This window comes from Balaenoptera borealis (assembly GCF_965194805.1).
Source record: "Balaenoptera borealis genome assembly, chromosome: 19".
NCBI classification, from domain to species: Eukaryota; Metazoa; Chordata; class Mammalia; order Artiodactyla; family Balaenopteridae; genus Balaenoptera; species Balaenoptera borealis.
This window is the reverse complement of record NC_138878.1, coordinates 3,501,295-3,516,869: the sequence shown is the minus strand read 5'-3', so window position 1 is coordinate 3,516,869 and position 15,575 is coordinate 3,501,295. Positions and strand designations below refer to the sequence as shown.

The 15,575-nt window shown below is 50.3% G+C and overlaps 1 protein-coding gene across 12 annotated transcripts in view; it reads left to right on the top strand.

Annotated features, from left to right (window-relative positions):
• GSE1 (Gse1 coiled-coil protein) overlaps positions 1-14,576 on the top strand; it is a 421,270-nt gene extending 406,694 nt beyond the window's left edge. For 9 of the 12 annotated variants that reach the window (XM_082366846.1, XM_082366840.1, XM_082366841.1 and 6 more), the window contains 7 exons: positions 457-569; positions 808-1,078; positions 2,863-2,976; positions 3,767-4,132; positions 5,628-5,903; positions 9,813-9,916; positions 10,633-14,576. In XM_082366846.1, the coding sequence (XP_082222972.1) occupies positions 457-569; positions 808-1,078; positions 2,863-2,976; positions 3,767-4,132; positions 5,628-5,903; positions 9,813-9,916; positions 10,633-10,767 (1,379 nt within the window). In that variant the 3' untranslated portion in view covers positions 10,768-14,576. The remainder of the gene's footprint in view (positions 1-456; positions 570-807; positions 1,079-2,862; positions 2,977-3,766; positions 4,133-5,627; positions 5,904-9,812; positions 9,917-10,632) is intronic. The other 3 variants (XR_014237434.1, XM_082366844.1, XM_082366845.1) reach the window with 3 other exon arrangements.
• The last annotated feature ends 999 nt before the right edge of the window (positions 14,577-15,575 follow it).

The following is a 15,575-nucleotide window of genomic DNA, read 5'->3' as shown; positions in this document are numbered from 1 at the left end:
CGGTGCCCTCGGGTGCAGGGGTTCTGTTCTCTGCACAGGAGTTTGCATGCATGCTCTGTACCTTTGAGGGGACGGGGACCTGAGTGTGCCTGTCCCCTCCCGAGCAGGAGGGAGCGGATGTGCACAGACAGCCTTGGGCTGCCGTGGACGTGGCCCCGGGCCTGTGTGATGAACGGTCCCCTGCTGGGGGATCGGTGTTGGCCAGGAGACCGCCTGGTCACTTGTGGTCTGTGGATCCAAGGGAAGCCTGGTGCCTGCCTTCTGCCCCCCACCTGCCAGCCCTGAGAAGCTCTAGGACTAGGGGTTAATGCACATTTCCACCTGGGGTGAAAGGAATCTGGCTTTGGGGGTGCTCAAAGGGCAGTAGGGCCTGGCCTGCCAGGTGGAGTGCCCTGTGTGTGCCCACTGGAGAATTGAGGCTCCCTGCCCAGCTGAATAGATCCGTTCCACCTCCAGGATACTACTACGACCTGGACGACTCCTATGACGAGAGTGACGAAGAGGAGGTCAGGGCCCACCTCCGCTGTGTGGCCGAGCAGCCGCCCCTCAAATTGGACACGTCCTCCGAGGTATCTAGGGCTCGTCGCTGCGGTCAGGCTCTGGGCTGGGCTGCTGGCACCCACCTTGGTGCCTGCCTCTGGGCTTTCCCACGATTGTTGGGACGCCATCAGGGCCCTCCTCCTCCCAGGCCCGGCGCGGAGTGGCCACGGCACAAGAGCTTCGAGGACCCCAGGAGGGGCCCCTGGGTCAGTGGAAGCACGCCACTGCCAGTGGTTTCAAACTCATTTGTTTTCTTTCCCAATCTAGAAGCTAGAGTTTTTGCAACTTTTTGGCTTGACCACCCAACAGCAGAAGGAGGAACTGCTGACCCAGAAGCGGAGGAAGCGGCGGCGGATGCTGAGAGAAAGAAGCCCATCGCCCCCGACGGTTCAGAGCAAGCGGCAGATGCCTTCGCCGAGACTGGCGCTGTCCACCCGCTACAGCCCCGACGAGATGAACAGCAGCCCCAACTTCGAGGAGAAGAGGAAGTTCCTGACCATCTTCAACCTGACCCACATCAGCACTGAGAAGAGGAAAGGTGAGGCCTGGGTGGGGCGGGGCCTCGCCAGGAGGGCTGAGGGTCTCTGAGGAAGGAGGCGGGGCCGCGGGCTCCTGGGGGCGTCCTGGGACTCTTGGGCTTCCTCCTGGCTCCCCTCTGTTCTCTCAGACTTGCCCCACTATCTCTGCCGTCACACTTCTCTCTGTCGGAAACTCGCATGGCCCCCTTCAAAGCCTGCTTTGTCTTGTCTCATCCCGGGTGGAATTGAAGATGCGCTCGTGTTCTGTGTACAGCCCAGCGTGAGCTTGATGCCTGCTCTTGTCCCTTGTCAGGTCTCCCAGCACCTTCAACCCGGCCTGGGTGTGGGGCGGACGTGCGCCTTCCCGAGCAAGGTGCTCAGGCTTCTTTCTCAGTAGCGGGCGTTTTCTCTTGGCGGCTGCTCTCGCGGCCGCTGGCCTTCGCATTCTGACGGCAGGAGGCTTGGGGGGGTCCGTGGCAGCTGGGCAGAGCCGACACCCACTGTGAGTGGACGGTTTGCCCTGAGAGATGCTTCCAGATCGGCCTGGCCACCAAGGGCCATGTCGGGGCTGACTCTTGGGCTGGAGTCCACGGTGCAGGAGGAGTGGTGCGGTCTGAACACTTTCTGGGGCATCTGCTTCCTTGGTCTGCCGCTCACGCTCGCTCAGTGCCAGGATGGTGGCGCGGGTGAAAACTAGGCCTTCCTGGGGTACACACCCCCACGTTGCCCTTGCTGGTACTCGCTCACCTCTTTCCAGAAGGAAGTCAGAGGAAAGCAAAAGTGCCTCTTGGTCATCTGGTTGCTTTCACTTATTTCATCAGCGGGGGTGTAGCATTCAGTTTTTGTGTTGAACCAGTGAGCTGGAATTCTTGCTTTCTCTTGAGGGGGCAGTGACACGATTACCAGCGCAAATCCCTGGGAACGTGCATAGTTTTGTTTGTGAAGAGCATCTTTCTGCCTGACTTAATTCCTGGAGGAAGCCGCTGGTGATGTGGCCACTTAAGTTTCAGTCCGTGAGAGGCCCCTGAACTGCGGCGGGAATCTGTGGCATCAGACGTCACCGGGTCGGTGTCCCTTTTCCCTAAACGGCAGCCATCGTGGGATTCGCACTCGCGTGGCAGGTGGCGGGGAGGAGACTGTGTCAGGAAGCAGCCTGTGCTTCCCAGGGTTCTGTGGGGCTCTTCAGGCTTGCTTCCTCTGCCGGGGCCAACTTTTTTCTCTTTTAAAATTTATTTGTTTATTTTTGGCTATGTTGAGTCTTTGTTTCTGTGCGAGGGCTTTCTCTAGTTGTGGCGAGCGGGGGCCGCTCTTCGTCATGGTGCGCAGGCCTCTCACTATCACGGCCTCTCTTGTTGCGGAGCACAGGCTCCAGACGCGCAGGCTCAGTAGTTGTGGCTCATGGGCCTAGTTGCTCCGAGGCATGTGGGATCTTCCCAGACCAGGGCTCGAACCCGTGTCCCCTGCATTGGCAGGCAGATTCTCAACCACGGCGCCACCAGGGAAGCCCCTTTTTTCTCTTTTAAATAAGAATTCATCCCCAGAAGCTCGCAGGTACCAGTTATTCACTGCACACACACAGCTGTTCTCGAACACACTTGAAATGTTATGTAGTAAAAGCTGAGAGGAATCTGGGCTCGTGCAAAGTGCAGTTTCTTCCTCTAAACCCAGCCTGTCCCCATGGCTTTGTGTTTCTCGTTCTAAAGGACTCGCGCCTGCCGGTCGCGGCCTGGGCTGGACTCTTGCTCCCCTTCCCTCCCAGGAACAACACGATCCTCTTGTTAATCTCGGGCTGCTTTTCTCATAGACAAAGAGAGACTTGTTGCGCTGCTCCAGGCCGTGAAGCAGAAGGCGCTGTCGGCCGCGGCGGCAGACCCGCTCAGGAACTCTCCGAGGGACAGTCCTGCTGGGTCCCTGAGCGGTAAGGCCAGCCCCACCCGCCACCGCCCGGGACTGTCCCGGGGGCTGCCCAGGGTCGGAGGCCACCAGCCCAGGTCGTCTTCCTCCTGGACACAGCGTGTGCTTCTTTCTCTCCATCTCTCTCTCAAGCTTCCTGCGCGTGGGAACGATCTCCTCGGCCGGAGCGCGAGCCTTGGCAGTCGGGGCTCAGAGGGTTCAGGGGGAGGGTCCCGGCTGCGGCAGACCGTGCCCGGTGGTCAGCGTGGCTCTGGCCACGATCCGTGCGCCCAGCGGTGGCCCGGGTCTCAGCACCTGCTGCTTGGGCTCTGTGCTCCTGTCCACCCACCCTTCGCTCTCTTCCCGGTGTCTTTGTCTTGCAGGCCCCTCCAGTACCTGCTTTCACACCTTCTGTCTCTCTCTTTTGTGGCTCTGACTCTCCTGCACTGTCCTGCTGACGGAGCAGGAAATCTTGTTGGTCCGGCGCTGTTCTCAGCTCTTAATTGGATCTTTCTGGTCGGGTCGGGCTACGTAACTTCCTGCCTTTTGGATGACCGGAAGCGACTTGCTTCTTCCTTCCTTCACATGCTGCTGCTGCTTCTTCTCAGATGCCCTCCTGGGGCACCTTTCAAGGGTGGCCTTGCTGCGAAACACACCTCGTCTCAGACCACACAGTGCACACTGACCTTTAATCAAATGGCTCCGGAGTCCGGGTCCTTTGTCCTAGGTCTTCATTTAGTGGAAGCTCTAGACATCAGGGTTGGCCCGTTCACACTGCAGGTCTTAACACGTTCCTCACTTTCTGTCTCTAAAAGAACCAGCCACGCAGCAAGCCTCTCTGGATACGGAGAAGCCTGTGGGCATCACTGCTTCCTTGTCTGACGTCCAGAAGGCCACGGAGCCTGGGAGACTGGAACAGCTCCGGCCCCAGGAGCGAGTCCAGGAGCCAGCGCCCGCCAGCGGTGAGAAAGCCAGGCCGAGCGAGACCGCTGGGGGCAAGAAGAGCCTGAGCATGCTCCACTACATCCGGGGCCCTGCGCCCAAGGACATCCCCGTGCCGCTGTCCCACGGCATCAACGGGAAGAGCAAGCCGTGGGAGCCCTTCGTGGCGGAAGAGTTCGCGCATCAGTTCCACGAGTCCGTCCTGCAGTCCACCCAGAAAGCCCTGCAGAAGCACAGAGGTAACGAGGCCGCCTGGCTTTGTTGTGGAGCGCCGCTCAGGGTGCGTGAGGCGCCTGGCCATAGAGGCAGGTTCTGCCTCTGCAGGTCCAGTGTGGGGCACCACTTGGAGCGGGTGCCCGGGTGCTGCTGGTCCGCGGACCACACATCAAGGAAGCTTAGCAAGAGAGGCCATCTGAATTTAATAAGGCCCTTCGAGGAGCCTTTTCAGCAAAAACAGGATCCATGCCTTCTACAGCTGAATGATCTCCCAGCTTCCCCTACAGACTCACCTGGAAACCTCCCTGTCCTGTGATAACTAGACCCAGCGAGCACTTTGTGTGACATACTGGTTGCTCCAGCCCCACGTGTGAGCCCCCAGATTCATGCCCCTTGGACATTTTGGTAGGAATCACTGCAGGTCAGAGAACAGGGGTCAGTACATTTCACTGCCACTGAATCAAAGGTTCAAGTTGATTAGAAAAGAAGTCTCAGTGATTAAATCACCACTGAGTGTAAAATAAATTTCTGTATACTCCAGTAGCCAGAAGAAAGTAATGTGGTTATCATGCCAAAACCTGTAAAAGAAATTTTATTACTGCAACCTAGAAAAGCTGACTAGGTAAGTAGCACTTTTAGACATACAGGTCTGACGTCAGTATCCTTCAGGTAAATTAATGCTGTCAGCAGAGATGAAATGATACTCAAAAAGCAAAGGGCAGTGGTTTTTGCAGTGATCTTAAAAAAAAAAACTCTCCAAGGCAGTAGGAGCACTTTATTGGAAGTTTGTTGTGAATCCACTGACTGCCCGAGGCTGCTGTCCACGCGGGGAGGCAGCTTGCACCTGTTAGACCACCAGCAGCAGGGCCACAAGGCAGAGCGGACCTTGTCTACACAGGCCCCCGCCAGTTAGCGGCCTCCTGGTAGCTGGCAGGGCACGGGGTGTGTTCAGGGACTGGAGCGCCTGCATTTCCTGAGGAGCGGGGGCTGATACTTACTGAGGGCCCACTGTAGACCAGGCTCAAACCCACAGTTTCACAGAACACGATGTCGAAGCTCAGGGCCTAACACAGCTGAGCTCGTACACGTGGTGCGATTAATTGACTCCAGGCCTGCTGCTGTCTTATTTATGGCTGCAGTGGGTCTTCGTTGCTGCGTGCGGGTTCTTTAGTTGCGGCAAGCGGGGGCTACTCTTCATTGCAGTGCATGGGCTTCTCATTGCAGTGGCTTCTCTTGTTGCTCAGCATGGGCTCTAGGCGTGCGGGCTCAGTAGTTGTGGCTTGTGGGCTGTAGGGCGCAGGCTCAGTAGTTGTGGCGCACGGGCTTAGTTGCTCTGCCTGCTGCCGTCTTTATGGCTCTTTTCAGCCCTCCTGATGGTGCCGTCTTTGGTCTCCGAAGGGCACAGGCCTCACCATGCTTCGTCTTGTCCGCGGGGAGACCTCAGTCACGCCGACTCTGTCGCCTGCCTCCAGCACAGGTCCCCGCAGGCCCTGTGACGAGCCGTCTTCTCCTCCCCAGGAAGCGCAGCTGTGCTGTCTGCAGAGCACCACAGCGTCGACGCCTCCGTCCACTACAACCTCCCCGAGCTGCGGCCCTCCAGCCGGCTGCCTCTGCCCCAGCGCGACGGGCAGCAGGAGCCCCCCGCCGGGAGGAAGGGCCCCCTGGCGCAGGAGATGGACCCGGACTCGGAGGAGGAGGAGGAGGAGGACGGAGAGGAGGACGACGAGGACCCCCCCAGGCGCAAGTGGCATGGGATCGAGGCCATTTTTGAAGCTTACCAGGAACACGTGGAAGGTATGCAGGGGAGCGGGAGGCAGGCCCAGGCGAGGGCCCGGGAAAGACAGGGAAGGAACGCTTAATAGGCCAGTCGGCGCCACATTTTGTCGCCAGGCTGGGGACTGTTTCTAAGTCACGGCACTAGCACTCGGGGTTCTCGGGGTCCCTGGGCCACAACTAGGCGGAAACACCGGAAGGTACGTCTCCGTCAGCCGTTTCGCCTATTTCCAGAACCGTTCCTCGGGCTTCTGTGGGTGCCCGGGCTGGCTTACAGGGGCAGTTCCTCACCGACAAACCTGAGGCCCTCCTCACTGGAGGAGTTTAAGCACCAGGCGCCTGTCCCCACTCAGCCTGACAGCGCAAACCTGGGCCTGCTCGCCCTCTGCTGTCTTCCATTGCACTTCTAAACGTTCTATCAGTCCTGACACTTGTGGCTACGTACAAGGGTCCTGGAAGGTGCAAAGTTGCTTCACTTAGCCAAGCCCCACGTGGCCAGGCTGCTCACGTGTGCAGTGTCTCGGCGACGTGGCGGTGTCCCCCACATGCTCTGTGGTCCTCCTGGACCAGAGCTTTGTACAGGAGGCGAACCCTTGTTGGCCACCAGCATGTCAAAGCCCAGGCCACTGCCACTCCCAAATTCTGTTTATTACCATATCATACAGGAGTCTTAATATCATCATTTCAAATATTTTAAAGTAAGCATTTTAAAACGCGCCAAGTACAATCAAAAGGAATGCCCACATAGCCACAACCAGTGTCAACTCCTACATTTTGTTTTACTTTCTATTGACGTGTATAGTTGATCTACAGTGTTGTTATTTTCAGGTGTGTAGCAAAGTGATTCAGTTATGCATTCAGTTCTTTTCCATTATGGTTTATCACAGAATATTGAATATAGTTCCCTGTGCTATACAGTAGGATCTTGTTTACCCTATTTTATGTATAGTATCAACTCCTACATTTTGCTTCCTTTTCTCCTTCAAATGGAACCCTCATTTTGAATTCATTAAGTACATATATATCCAGAAGGATATGTGTTAATAGCATTCCTTTTTATTTTAACAGAGTGAAATGTATCCATCTTTTCTGGGTTTATTTTTTGGTGCCTTGTTGGAATTCCTTCCCTACCCCAAGGACACGATAACAAATGCATTTCCTTCTAAGTCTTCAAGTTCTGCTTTTCTTATGCATAGAATTCATTTCTGTGGATGGAGTAAGGTAGAAGTGTAACTCCTTCTTTCCCGCCCAGACAACCAATTATCCTGGAGGTTTATGGGGTACCCTCTTCCCCATGGGCTGTGCTCCTGGCAGGCAGTGTACTCCCCACGTGCCCAGGCCTGTCTCTAGGTGCTCTCCTGGCCTGTCCCTGTGTCACTGCCGTAGCTTTGCAGCTCCCCATTGTCTGGAGTAACTCACCCTGACTTTTCTGACAGCTCAGCTGTTCTTGGCCCTTGGCTTTCCTGGTGAATTCTAGGATTGCCTTTTTTGTTCCACCCAAAAAACTCCTGTTAGATTTTCAGGTACACTGAATTTATAGATTTGGGGAAAATGGACATCTTTGATGGTGATGTTATTCCACCTATGAATATGGCGTTTAAATTGTTAAATCATTTTTGTTCCGTGAGCCGTTGACTTTCCTTTTATTAGATCTAGTTTTAGGTATCACTTAGTTGTTGTTACTGGGGATGTTTTAGTTTTTGTCATCCCTTATTCCTTAGATGATCATAGATGATCAGGCCTGCCAATAAAAACTTTCGTTCTTTCCTTTTGAATTTGTATACATTTCCTTTCTCTTGTCATGCTGTATCGCCTAGGATCATTTGTAGGCTGTTGAACAGGGACACCTGTGGGGCTCTTTTCTGTGAAACTTTACAAGCGCTCCAGTAAGTTGCTGCTGAGTTTTCTGGTGTGCGGTTGTTGAAAGTCAACTAATGTATTTTCTAGATTTACTGAGATGACAACCTTGTTTTTCACCTATTGATGTTTTCTGATGTTGCTTACTCCTTGCTGAATTTGATTTGTTAGTACTTCTCAGATTTTTAATTTATGTTCTTAAGTGGTATTAGATTGATTTTATTGTACTTTATCCTGCTATCATGATTGTTCTGGCTTCTATAAAATCAGTCAGGTAGCCTTCCCTGGTTTCCACTCTCTGAAACACTTCGTATAAAGGAGGGATTTATTCTTTTTTTTTAATTGGAGTAGGGTTGATTTACAAATGTGTTAGTTTCACGTGTACAGCACAGTGATTCAGTTATGTATATATATATATCTACTTTTAGATTCTTTTCTCATATAGGCCATTACAGAGTACTGAGTTACCTGTGCTATACAGTAGGTCCTTATTAGTTACATATTTTACATACAGTAGTGTGTACATGTCAATCCCAGTCTCCCCGATTTATCCCTCTCCCCACTTTCCCCCCAGTAGCCATAAGTTTGTTTTCTACATCTGTGACTTTATTTCTGTGTTGTAAATAAGTTCATTTGTACCATTTCTTTAGATTCCACATACAGGTGATATCATATATTTGTCTTTTTCTGTCTGACTTCGCTCAGTATGACAATCTCCAGCTCTATCCATGTTGCTACAAATGGCATTATTTCGTTCCTCTTTATGGCTGAGTAATATTCCATCTTTATCCATTCCTCTGTCAGTGGACATTTGGGTTGCTTCCATGTCCTGACTATTGTAAGCAGTGCTGCAATGAACATTGGGGTGCACGTATCCTTTCGAATCATGGTTTTTTCCAGATATATGCCCAGGAGTGGGATTGCTGGATCTTATGGTAATTCTTTTGTTTTCTCAGGAACCTCCGTACTCTTGTCCATCATGGCTGCACCAACTTATACAGGAGGGTTCCCTTTTCTCCACACCCTCTCCAGCATTTATTGTTTGTAGATTTTTTGATGATGGCCATTCTGAGCAGCGTGAGGTGGTACCTCATTGTAGTTTTGATTTGCATTTCTCTAATAATTAGTGATGTTGAGCATCTTTTCATGTGCTTTTTGCCCATCTCTGTGTCTTCTCTGGAGAAACGTCTATTTATATCTTCTGCCCTTTTTTTTGATTGGGTCGTTTTTTTTGATATTGAGCTGCAGGAGCTGTTTGTATATTTTGGAGACTAATCCCTTGTGGGTCTCATTATTGCAAATATATTCTCCCATTCTGTGTGTTGTCTTGTCATTTTGTTTATGGTTTCCACTGCTGTGCAAAGCCTTTAAGTTTAATTCAGTCCCATTTGTTTATTTTTATTTTCGTTACTCTAGGAGGTGGATCAAAAAAGATCTTGCTGCAGTTTATGTCAGAGAGTGTTGTGCCTATGTTTTCCTCTAAGAGTGTTATAGTATCTGGTCTTACATTTAGGTCTTAATCCATTTTGAGTTTATTTTTGTGTTAGGGAGTGTTCTAAATTTCATTCTTTTACATGTAGCTGTCCCACTTTTCCCAGCACCACTTATTGAAGAGACTGTTAAAGCAGGGGTTTATTCTTGAAGGTTTGAAGTCACTCTCCTGTTAATGAAGTCACTCTCCTGTTAAAACCAGGCTCAGTATCTTTTGGAAAGGCAGAGATTTTATTTTACTCGTTAAAATTTTTAACAGCTTAAATGTTTTCATACCTAACCCTTATCTTTTTATCTTTCTTTTTGAAAAATGCATTTTAAGGCCCATCATTTATCCTTAATTACTTCCTAACCTGTATCCCTTAAAATTGCCTTTCGATGCTAGATCCTTGGTCCTCATTCCACTGGGTTGGATTTACTTTAGTGATACTTACGTACTTACCAGCATGATGGAGAGGGCTGGGAGCAGTGTGGTCCAAAGGAGAGGACTTTGCTGGCTGCTCTAGAGAGAGGGGAACACTCGCCAGGCCTGTGGCCCCTGCATACAGGAAATGTTTCAACATCGCTTGTCTTTCTTTTCAGAGCAAAATCTAGAGCGGCAGGTGTTACAGACGCAGCGCAGGCGGCTGGAGGCCCAGCACTACAGCCTCAGTCTCACGGCCGAGCAGCTCTCCCACAGCATGGCGGTGAGTCCCAGGGCACCACACGTGGGGGCAAGGAATGAAAACTGGCTCCTGGGGGTTTTTCTTAAACACATAATGCTTATTTTTGTTCAGCCTTTCGAGTCTGGGTTCAAGAGAACACCCATACAGACAAGTTTTGAAGGGAAATTTTGCCCTTGAGAGATCAAAACAGTCTCAGGGGGGAAATTCAGGAGTCAGTTGAATACCAAAGATTTACTAAGGAAGGAAGCGTCATTCATTTGCAGACTGTTGATCCTGGAAGGGTGACCATGCTGTGTATATGTGCCTTCGGGGGAATTATTTATTGCCTGTGGCAGTCTCCCCCCTCCTGTGATTTGCTCAGGAGGATGGAGGGAGGAAAGCTCTTGAGGCGAGTCAGACCCCCGCCGCCAGGCTCAGCCCTGCAGCTGTGCTTCCTCCCGCCCGCGGGATGGGGGCTTGTCTCCGATTGGGTCTTACACATCTTGGCCGCTCCTGAAGCAGCAAAAGTTTTACAGCGGCAGGGCTAATTTTTCAGATCTCAGGGTTGAAGCTGAGACAGCACCGGACACCGTTCCTATGGGAGCGAGCAGGTACCGTAAGAATCCGAAACCACGGGGATAGTTAGAACTGGTTCTAAGTGCTGCAGGTTGGCCTGCGGCGCATTCAGGCGTCCCGCACACACGTTTCCTTACCGCGTGAGATGAGTGTTTTACGTGAATTTCTCTCTCTCTCTCCAGGAGTTGAGGAGCCAGAAACAGAAGATTGTTTCAGAAAGGGAGCGACTCCAGGCAGAACTGGATCACTTACGGAAGTGCCTTGCGTTGCCTGCGATGCATTGGCCTAGAGGTTACTTTAAGGGATATCCTAGGTGACGGTTTCCCTTGCACTAGGCCGAACCTATAGTATAGAAATATTATCTATTTTATTACCTTGAATATTTAATATTTTTCACTGGGAGGTTTGAAGCTTAAAAAAATGAGAATGTGCCATGCATGAAGCAAAGGATTCCAGGCTCCAGAAAAAAGAACGAACTCACCTTGACTTCAATGCAATTGAATCGCCTTTGTAATTCAGCGAGCAACCCCTGTAGAACACCCAGTTTTTTCTTTTTAAAGGCAGTTTTATTCTTTCCCCACGTCATGATTTTTTAATCTGAAGATGAAAGGCTCCATTACCAACACTAGAATTCAATCAATCATTTCTGGCCCCTGGGTGTGTAAGATTGGATGGACCGTTGGTATTGTGTCTTGTGTTGCCATGTTGCTAGGCCTCGAGAACCCAGCTTGCTCTGGCTGCAGGGGGTGGTGGCCGGTCTCGGTCCTCCCCGGGGCTGAGACCTACTTCAGTGGAAGGAAGGTGGGGTGCATTTTTAAGTAAAGGGCTTATTTGTTTCAGTTACTTTTCTGCAAAATTTTCTTCAAAGCAACAGGTCCTACGAGCACACAAAGCAACAGTACTGAAGCCTCACCCAAAGGCTTTTCCCCAGAAAAGCTCTTATCTTACCTAAAGATAAAGCGAATCAACAAACTGAAGGTACCTTTTTATTACTTCATGGGGGAAAATGTACAGAGCTCTATGTACACATTTATTCACACCCACCAGATTGTTACTGCGGTAGGAGTGTTTTCATACAAACGTAAATTTTTGAGAGGAAAGTCAAAGGTGCTTCAGCCTTGTACTGTGTATATATATTAAAAAAACAAAGTTTTGTATGTTTTTATTACTTTAATTATTGTTATAAAAAAGCCTGCCATTTTTAATATGTGGTTTGGAGGGATTTTTGTTGTTTGTTTTCCTGTTTGGGGGTTTCGTTTGTTTTTTGTTTTGTTTTTCTGGGCAAAAAAAAAAAACCTTGCTTTTAGTGTTTGTACTGCTGCTGGTCAGGACATTAAGATATTGAAGTGTTTTTAAAAAAATTAAAGAAGAAGAAAAGTAAAAGAGCTTACCACTGGCGCCTATGCGATCACTTCATTTTTGAGTTGCACCAGAGTGATGTAGAAAGCCATGGTTACATCTTACCTCCTCCTGCGCCCCTCCCCTGCTCCGGACAGCAGCCAGTTCACCACAACCCATGCTACGAAGCGAGGAGGGGCGGGCTCCAGTGGCCGCCAGGTGGACGCTGTGTGTGCACCTTCACGCGCGCAGGCGCACACGGGCTTCGTTAAAAGAGCCTTTGAGGAAGGGAGCGGCTGCTGGGACAGGATGCTGAGGTGTCTTTACAGCAGTCTGCGCAGGTGCAAAGTAGAAACTGTATAGGGTTTATTTATTTAGATGCAAAGCTTTGTACCAGCCTGAAAGTAGGGTGAACAATGTCTGCGCAGAATTTCTCTTCTTGGACTGACTGACTGTGCCAACCACAGGAGCGGCTAGGAACGGGGATGATCGTTTCATTGCGAAGCATGGGAGGAGCCCTCCCTTCTTGCCCCAGTTATTGCGGGTTCAGGCAGTGTGAAAACTAGATCAGTAAGGCATCTCTTGCCCAAATGGGCCTGAACCAGAGGCCAAAGCAGCCAGTGGCTGGTCTGCCCGGGGGAGGGGAGGGGAGGGGACCCGAGCATCACGCCCTGGGCCCGGGGAAGGGCTGGCTGACCTTCAGGAAGGCTACTCACTGTGATCAGTGGCCACGCCCTCGGCCCCAGACCTTAGCTGCGCGGAACAGCTTGCTGGCAGATGGCATTGTGTCACTTTATCTGTTCCCACACAGTTTGCTTTGTATGTCTGCCAAGAATCTTCGTTATTAGCAAACTCACTCAGACAAAAAGTGCCGCCAGTATTATCAGCAGTCAGCAAGTGCTTTTCTCTCTACAGAAACGACTTGACGAGAACTAAGGGCTCTTCTGGGGGCCTCCTCCCCTGCAAAGCCACAGAGAGCGCCATGTGCCACAGGTGGCGACAGGTGTTGAGAGGGAGCCCCACTGCCAACGATCAGGGCAAAACGTCACTGAATTTCTCTACCTAAAATCTGCTTGCTGTCTCTGAAGGCCTAAGGGTTACATCTTAACACTTCCCCCCAGTCCTCCTTCCTCCGTAGTAGAAAATGTCTGGATGCCTTTGCTCCTCGGCTCTGGTAAGGGTCCTGGCCAAAAAGCAAAGGGAAAAGTAGATCTGATAACTTGCACAGCCCCATCCTGTTACCACCTGAGGGGAGCGCCTGTGTCTGCTGGTGTTTCGTTGCTTTTGGGGAGGAGGACGCGGCATGAGGTTAAAGGGATGCCTGCCCAGGGGGTGCGGCTGTGTCACTGAGCTAGAACTAACTGCCTTCCCCCTGCCCCGCCTCTGAGCTGCTCCATCACTCTGCTTCCCCATACTCCCACCTACCTGTGAGGGTCTCTGAATATTCTAAGGCTCAAGAAGTAATAGGACAATCAATCAGAATATAACTACAAACCCGTAAGGCAACATGAATAAACTAAGAAAAAGGTAACGAAAGTGCACCAGAGACACAGTACCCAATCTTGGGGGTTTTTTGGTTCCATTCAATAATTAGTTTTATAATCTGAAAACACTTATTCTGAAAGAGCATGGTAGCAGCAGAGCCTCTTTTCAGTTTGGGCTTAAAAACTGACAGAGAAACAGAGAAATATGGAATCCCTGAAGCTTTTTGTTCGGCTGTTTTACATTGAGTTTGAAAGACAAAGTTCAGAAGTACACCACATTTGCTCTAGAACTGATCATGGAACTTCCGTGTCAGTATTTTTGTGAACAGTCCTTCACGACCTGTGTCTTCCCATGGCACCTGGGAGAGACGGCTGCCGTCTGCCCTCTGAAGGGGGTTTCGCTAAACCTGTGCGGGATCCCTTCCAAAAGTGAGTCGTGTGGTTCTGCATTTAATCACATCATTAGCAACCCAGAGCTTTCCCCCAAACTTGGCGCCACAGGTAGAAACAAGCCAAACTGACATGAAATATCATAATCTTAATCCATTATCTCAGATAAGTGACCAAGATACGCTCTTCAAAAGCTAGTCTATATTCTAAAGGAAACAAAACACTTAATTGGCATTAACATGCTAATAGATTATACACCCTCAGGGAAACTCAAAGAATATTAAAAGGAGCCCACACCTTCAGCAAAGTAGCGAAGCATTAAAGTATTCTAACAGGAAATCTTAAGTTTGTATGTGGGATGATGTTTCGTCAAGTAGCTCACAATGCTGTCACATCTCCAAAATTAGATTGCATACCCGCCTTTCCCTCTGGGCCACGGCTTAAAGTGTAGCAAGTTCCAGGGACCTGCCACCAGATGGAGATGGTCAGCACCGCGATGCTGTTCATCGTACAGCGTGGATTAGCCACTTCGCAGCAGCCCTGTCCTCTCCCAAGTAACCACACTATCGACTTTACTACTTGCAGTAGCCTGTCCCCAACTTTCTGATGCAGCGCTTAACCTTAACTCCTTAACTCTGCCTTGACCCGAGGAAGACCACGCTAATCAGTCGTGTTACTTTGTATGTACCTGTGCTTAACTGCTAGAACAGTCAACCAGTACATGGAGGGAGGAGGAACGGTGCCTCGGTCACTCTGGGGGGCAATTTAGATGCTGTGAAATTAAACCTGTTCTAAGTGTACTTGTTTGAATTAACTGTATTGTAATATTATTTGTTGAATGTAGTAATTAGGTATTTATGAATATATTGCTGTAATTTCTGACAACATCCAAAAAATAAAATCTTACTAAATCATCTTAAGAGAATAATCTTTTCTATGTTATAATAAGGCCAAAAAATAAAAATAAGTGCTCAACGATTACACAGCTTTACAGGTAAAGTGTGAAGACAGATTCATCTGTGCCTCAGCCAGGTTTTAAGAGAAGGGGATTCACGGTGAGATCTGACATAAACAGGACTCCTGAACCGCCACAGTAACGTGTGGTTTCATTCTACAAGATTCCCCAGATTAAATCTGAAGGATTCTGCGAAAGAGAGAGATGAAAAGACAAGTCCTGTCATCTCTTAAGTGATGGAGACCAGGTCTTCTGGGTCCTCATCCCTCCATGTGCGGCCCTTCGGTGCTTAAACAATAGCTGCTTGTGAGAGGGACAGCTGGGTACCCATCTGGGACAGAGGAATAGTGCTCGAGTAACTTGAAGTAAGTTTGTATTTTAAACACTGAAGGGTAAAAACACCAGCAGATATTCTTTAGGCCCAGTTGATCACGCACGTACACCCTTCATAACCCTCGAGATGGCATGTGACTGCTTTTGACTGACGGCGCTACCACTGGAAACCAGCTGGTTACTGAACCTACTCATTACAGGCCTAGAGGATCATTTCCCGCCGCCCGCCCTCCCCCCCCCCCCCAACCCCCGCCCGAGGTAATGTACTTTCTGTAAGGGACTGAGCCATGCTAGCGCTGAAACTTTTCCTCCTAGGGAAAAAAGCCAATACCGTTACCTGAGCCACTGCTGCCTAGAACTGTCTTCCCCTCAGTCCATCAAGAACCACGTCACAGGCCCCACTTTTCCCCCTGGCATCGTGTCTTCAGCTTCACTCACACACTCGATAACAGAACTCATTTTCCCCCGACTTTCCTCTTGCTGATAAGCAACCCTTTAGGGCCTTACCCAGAAGCAGCCAAGAGAACGAGAGATACCCAGAGTGTCGGTCGGAAGTTCACAGTTGCCTGCTAAACCTCTCAAGTTTGGTCCATCAGATCATTCTAGCCACTTGGCCTGCTCCTTT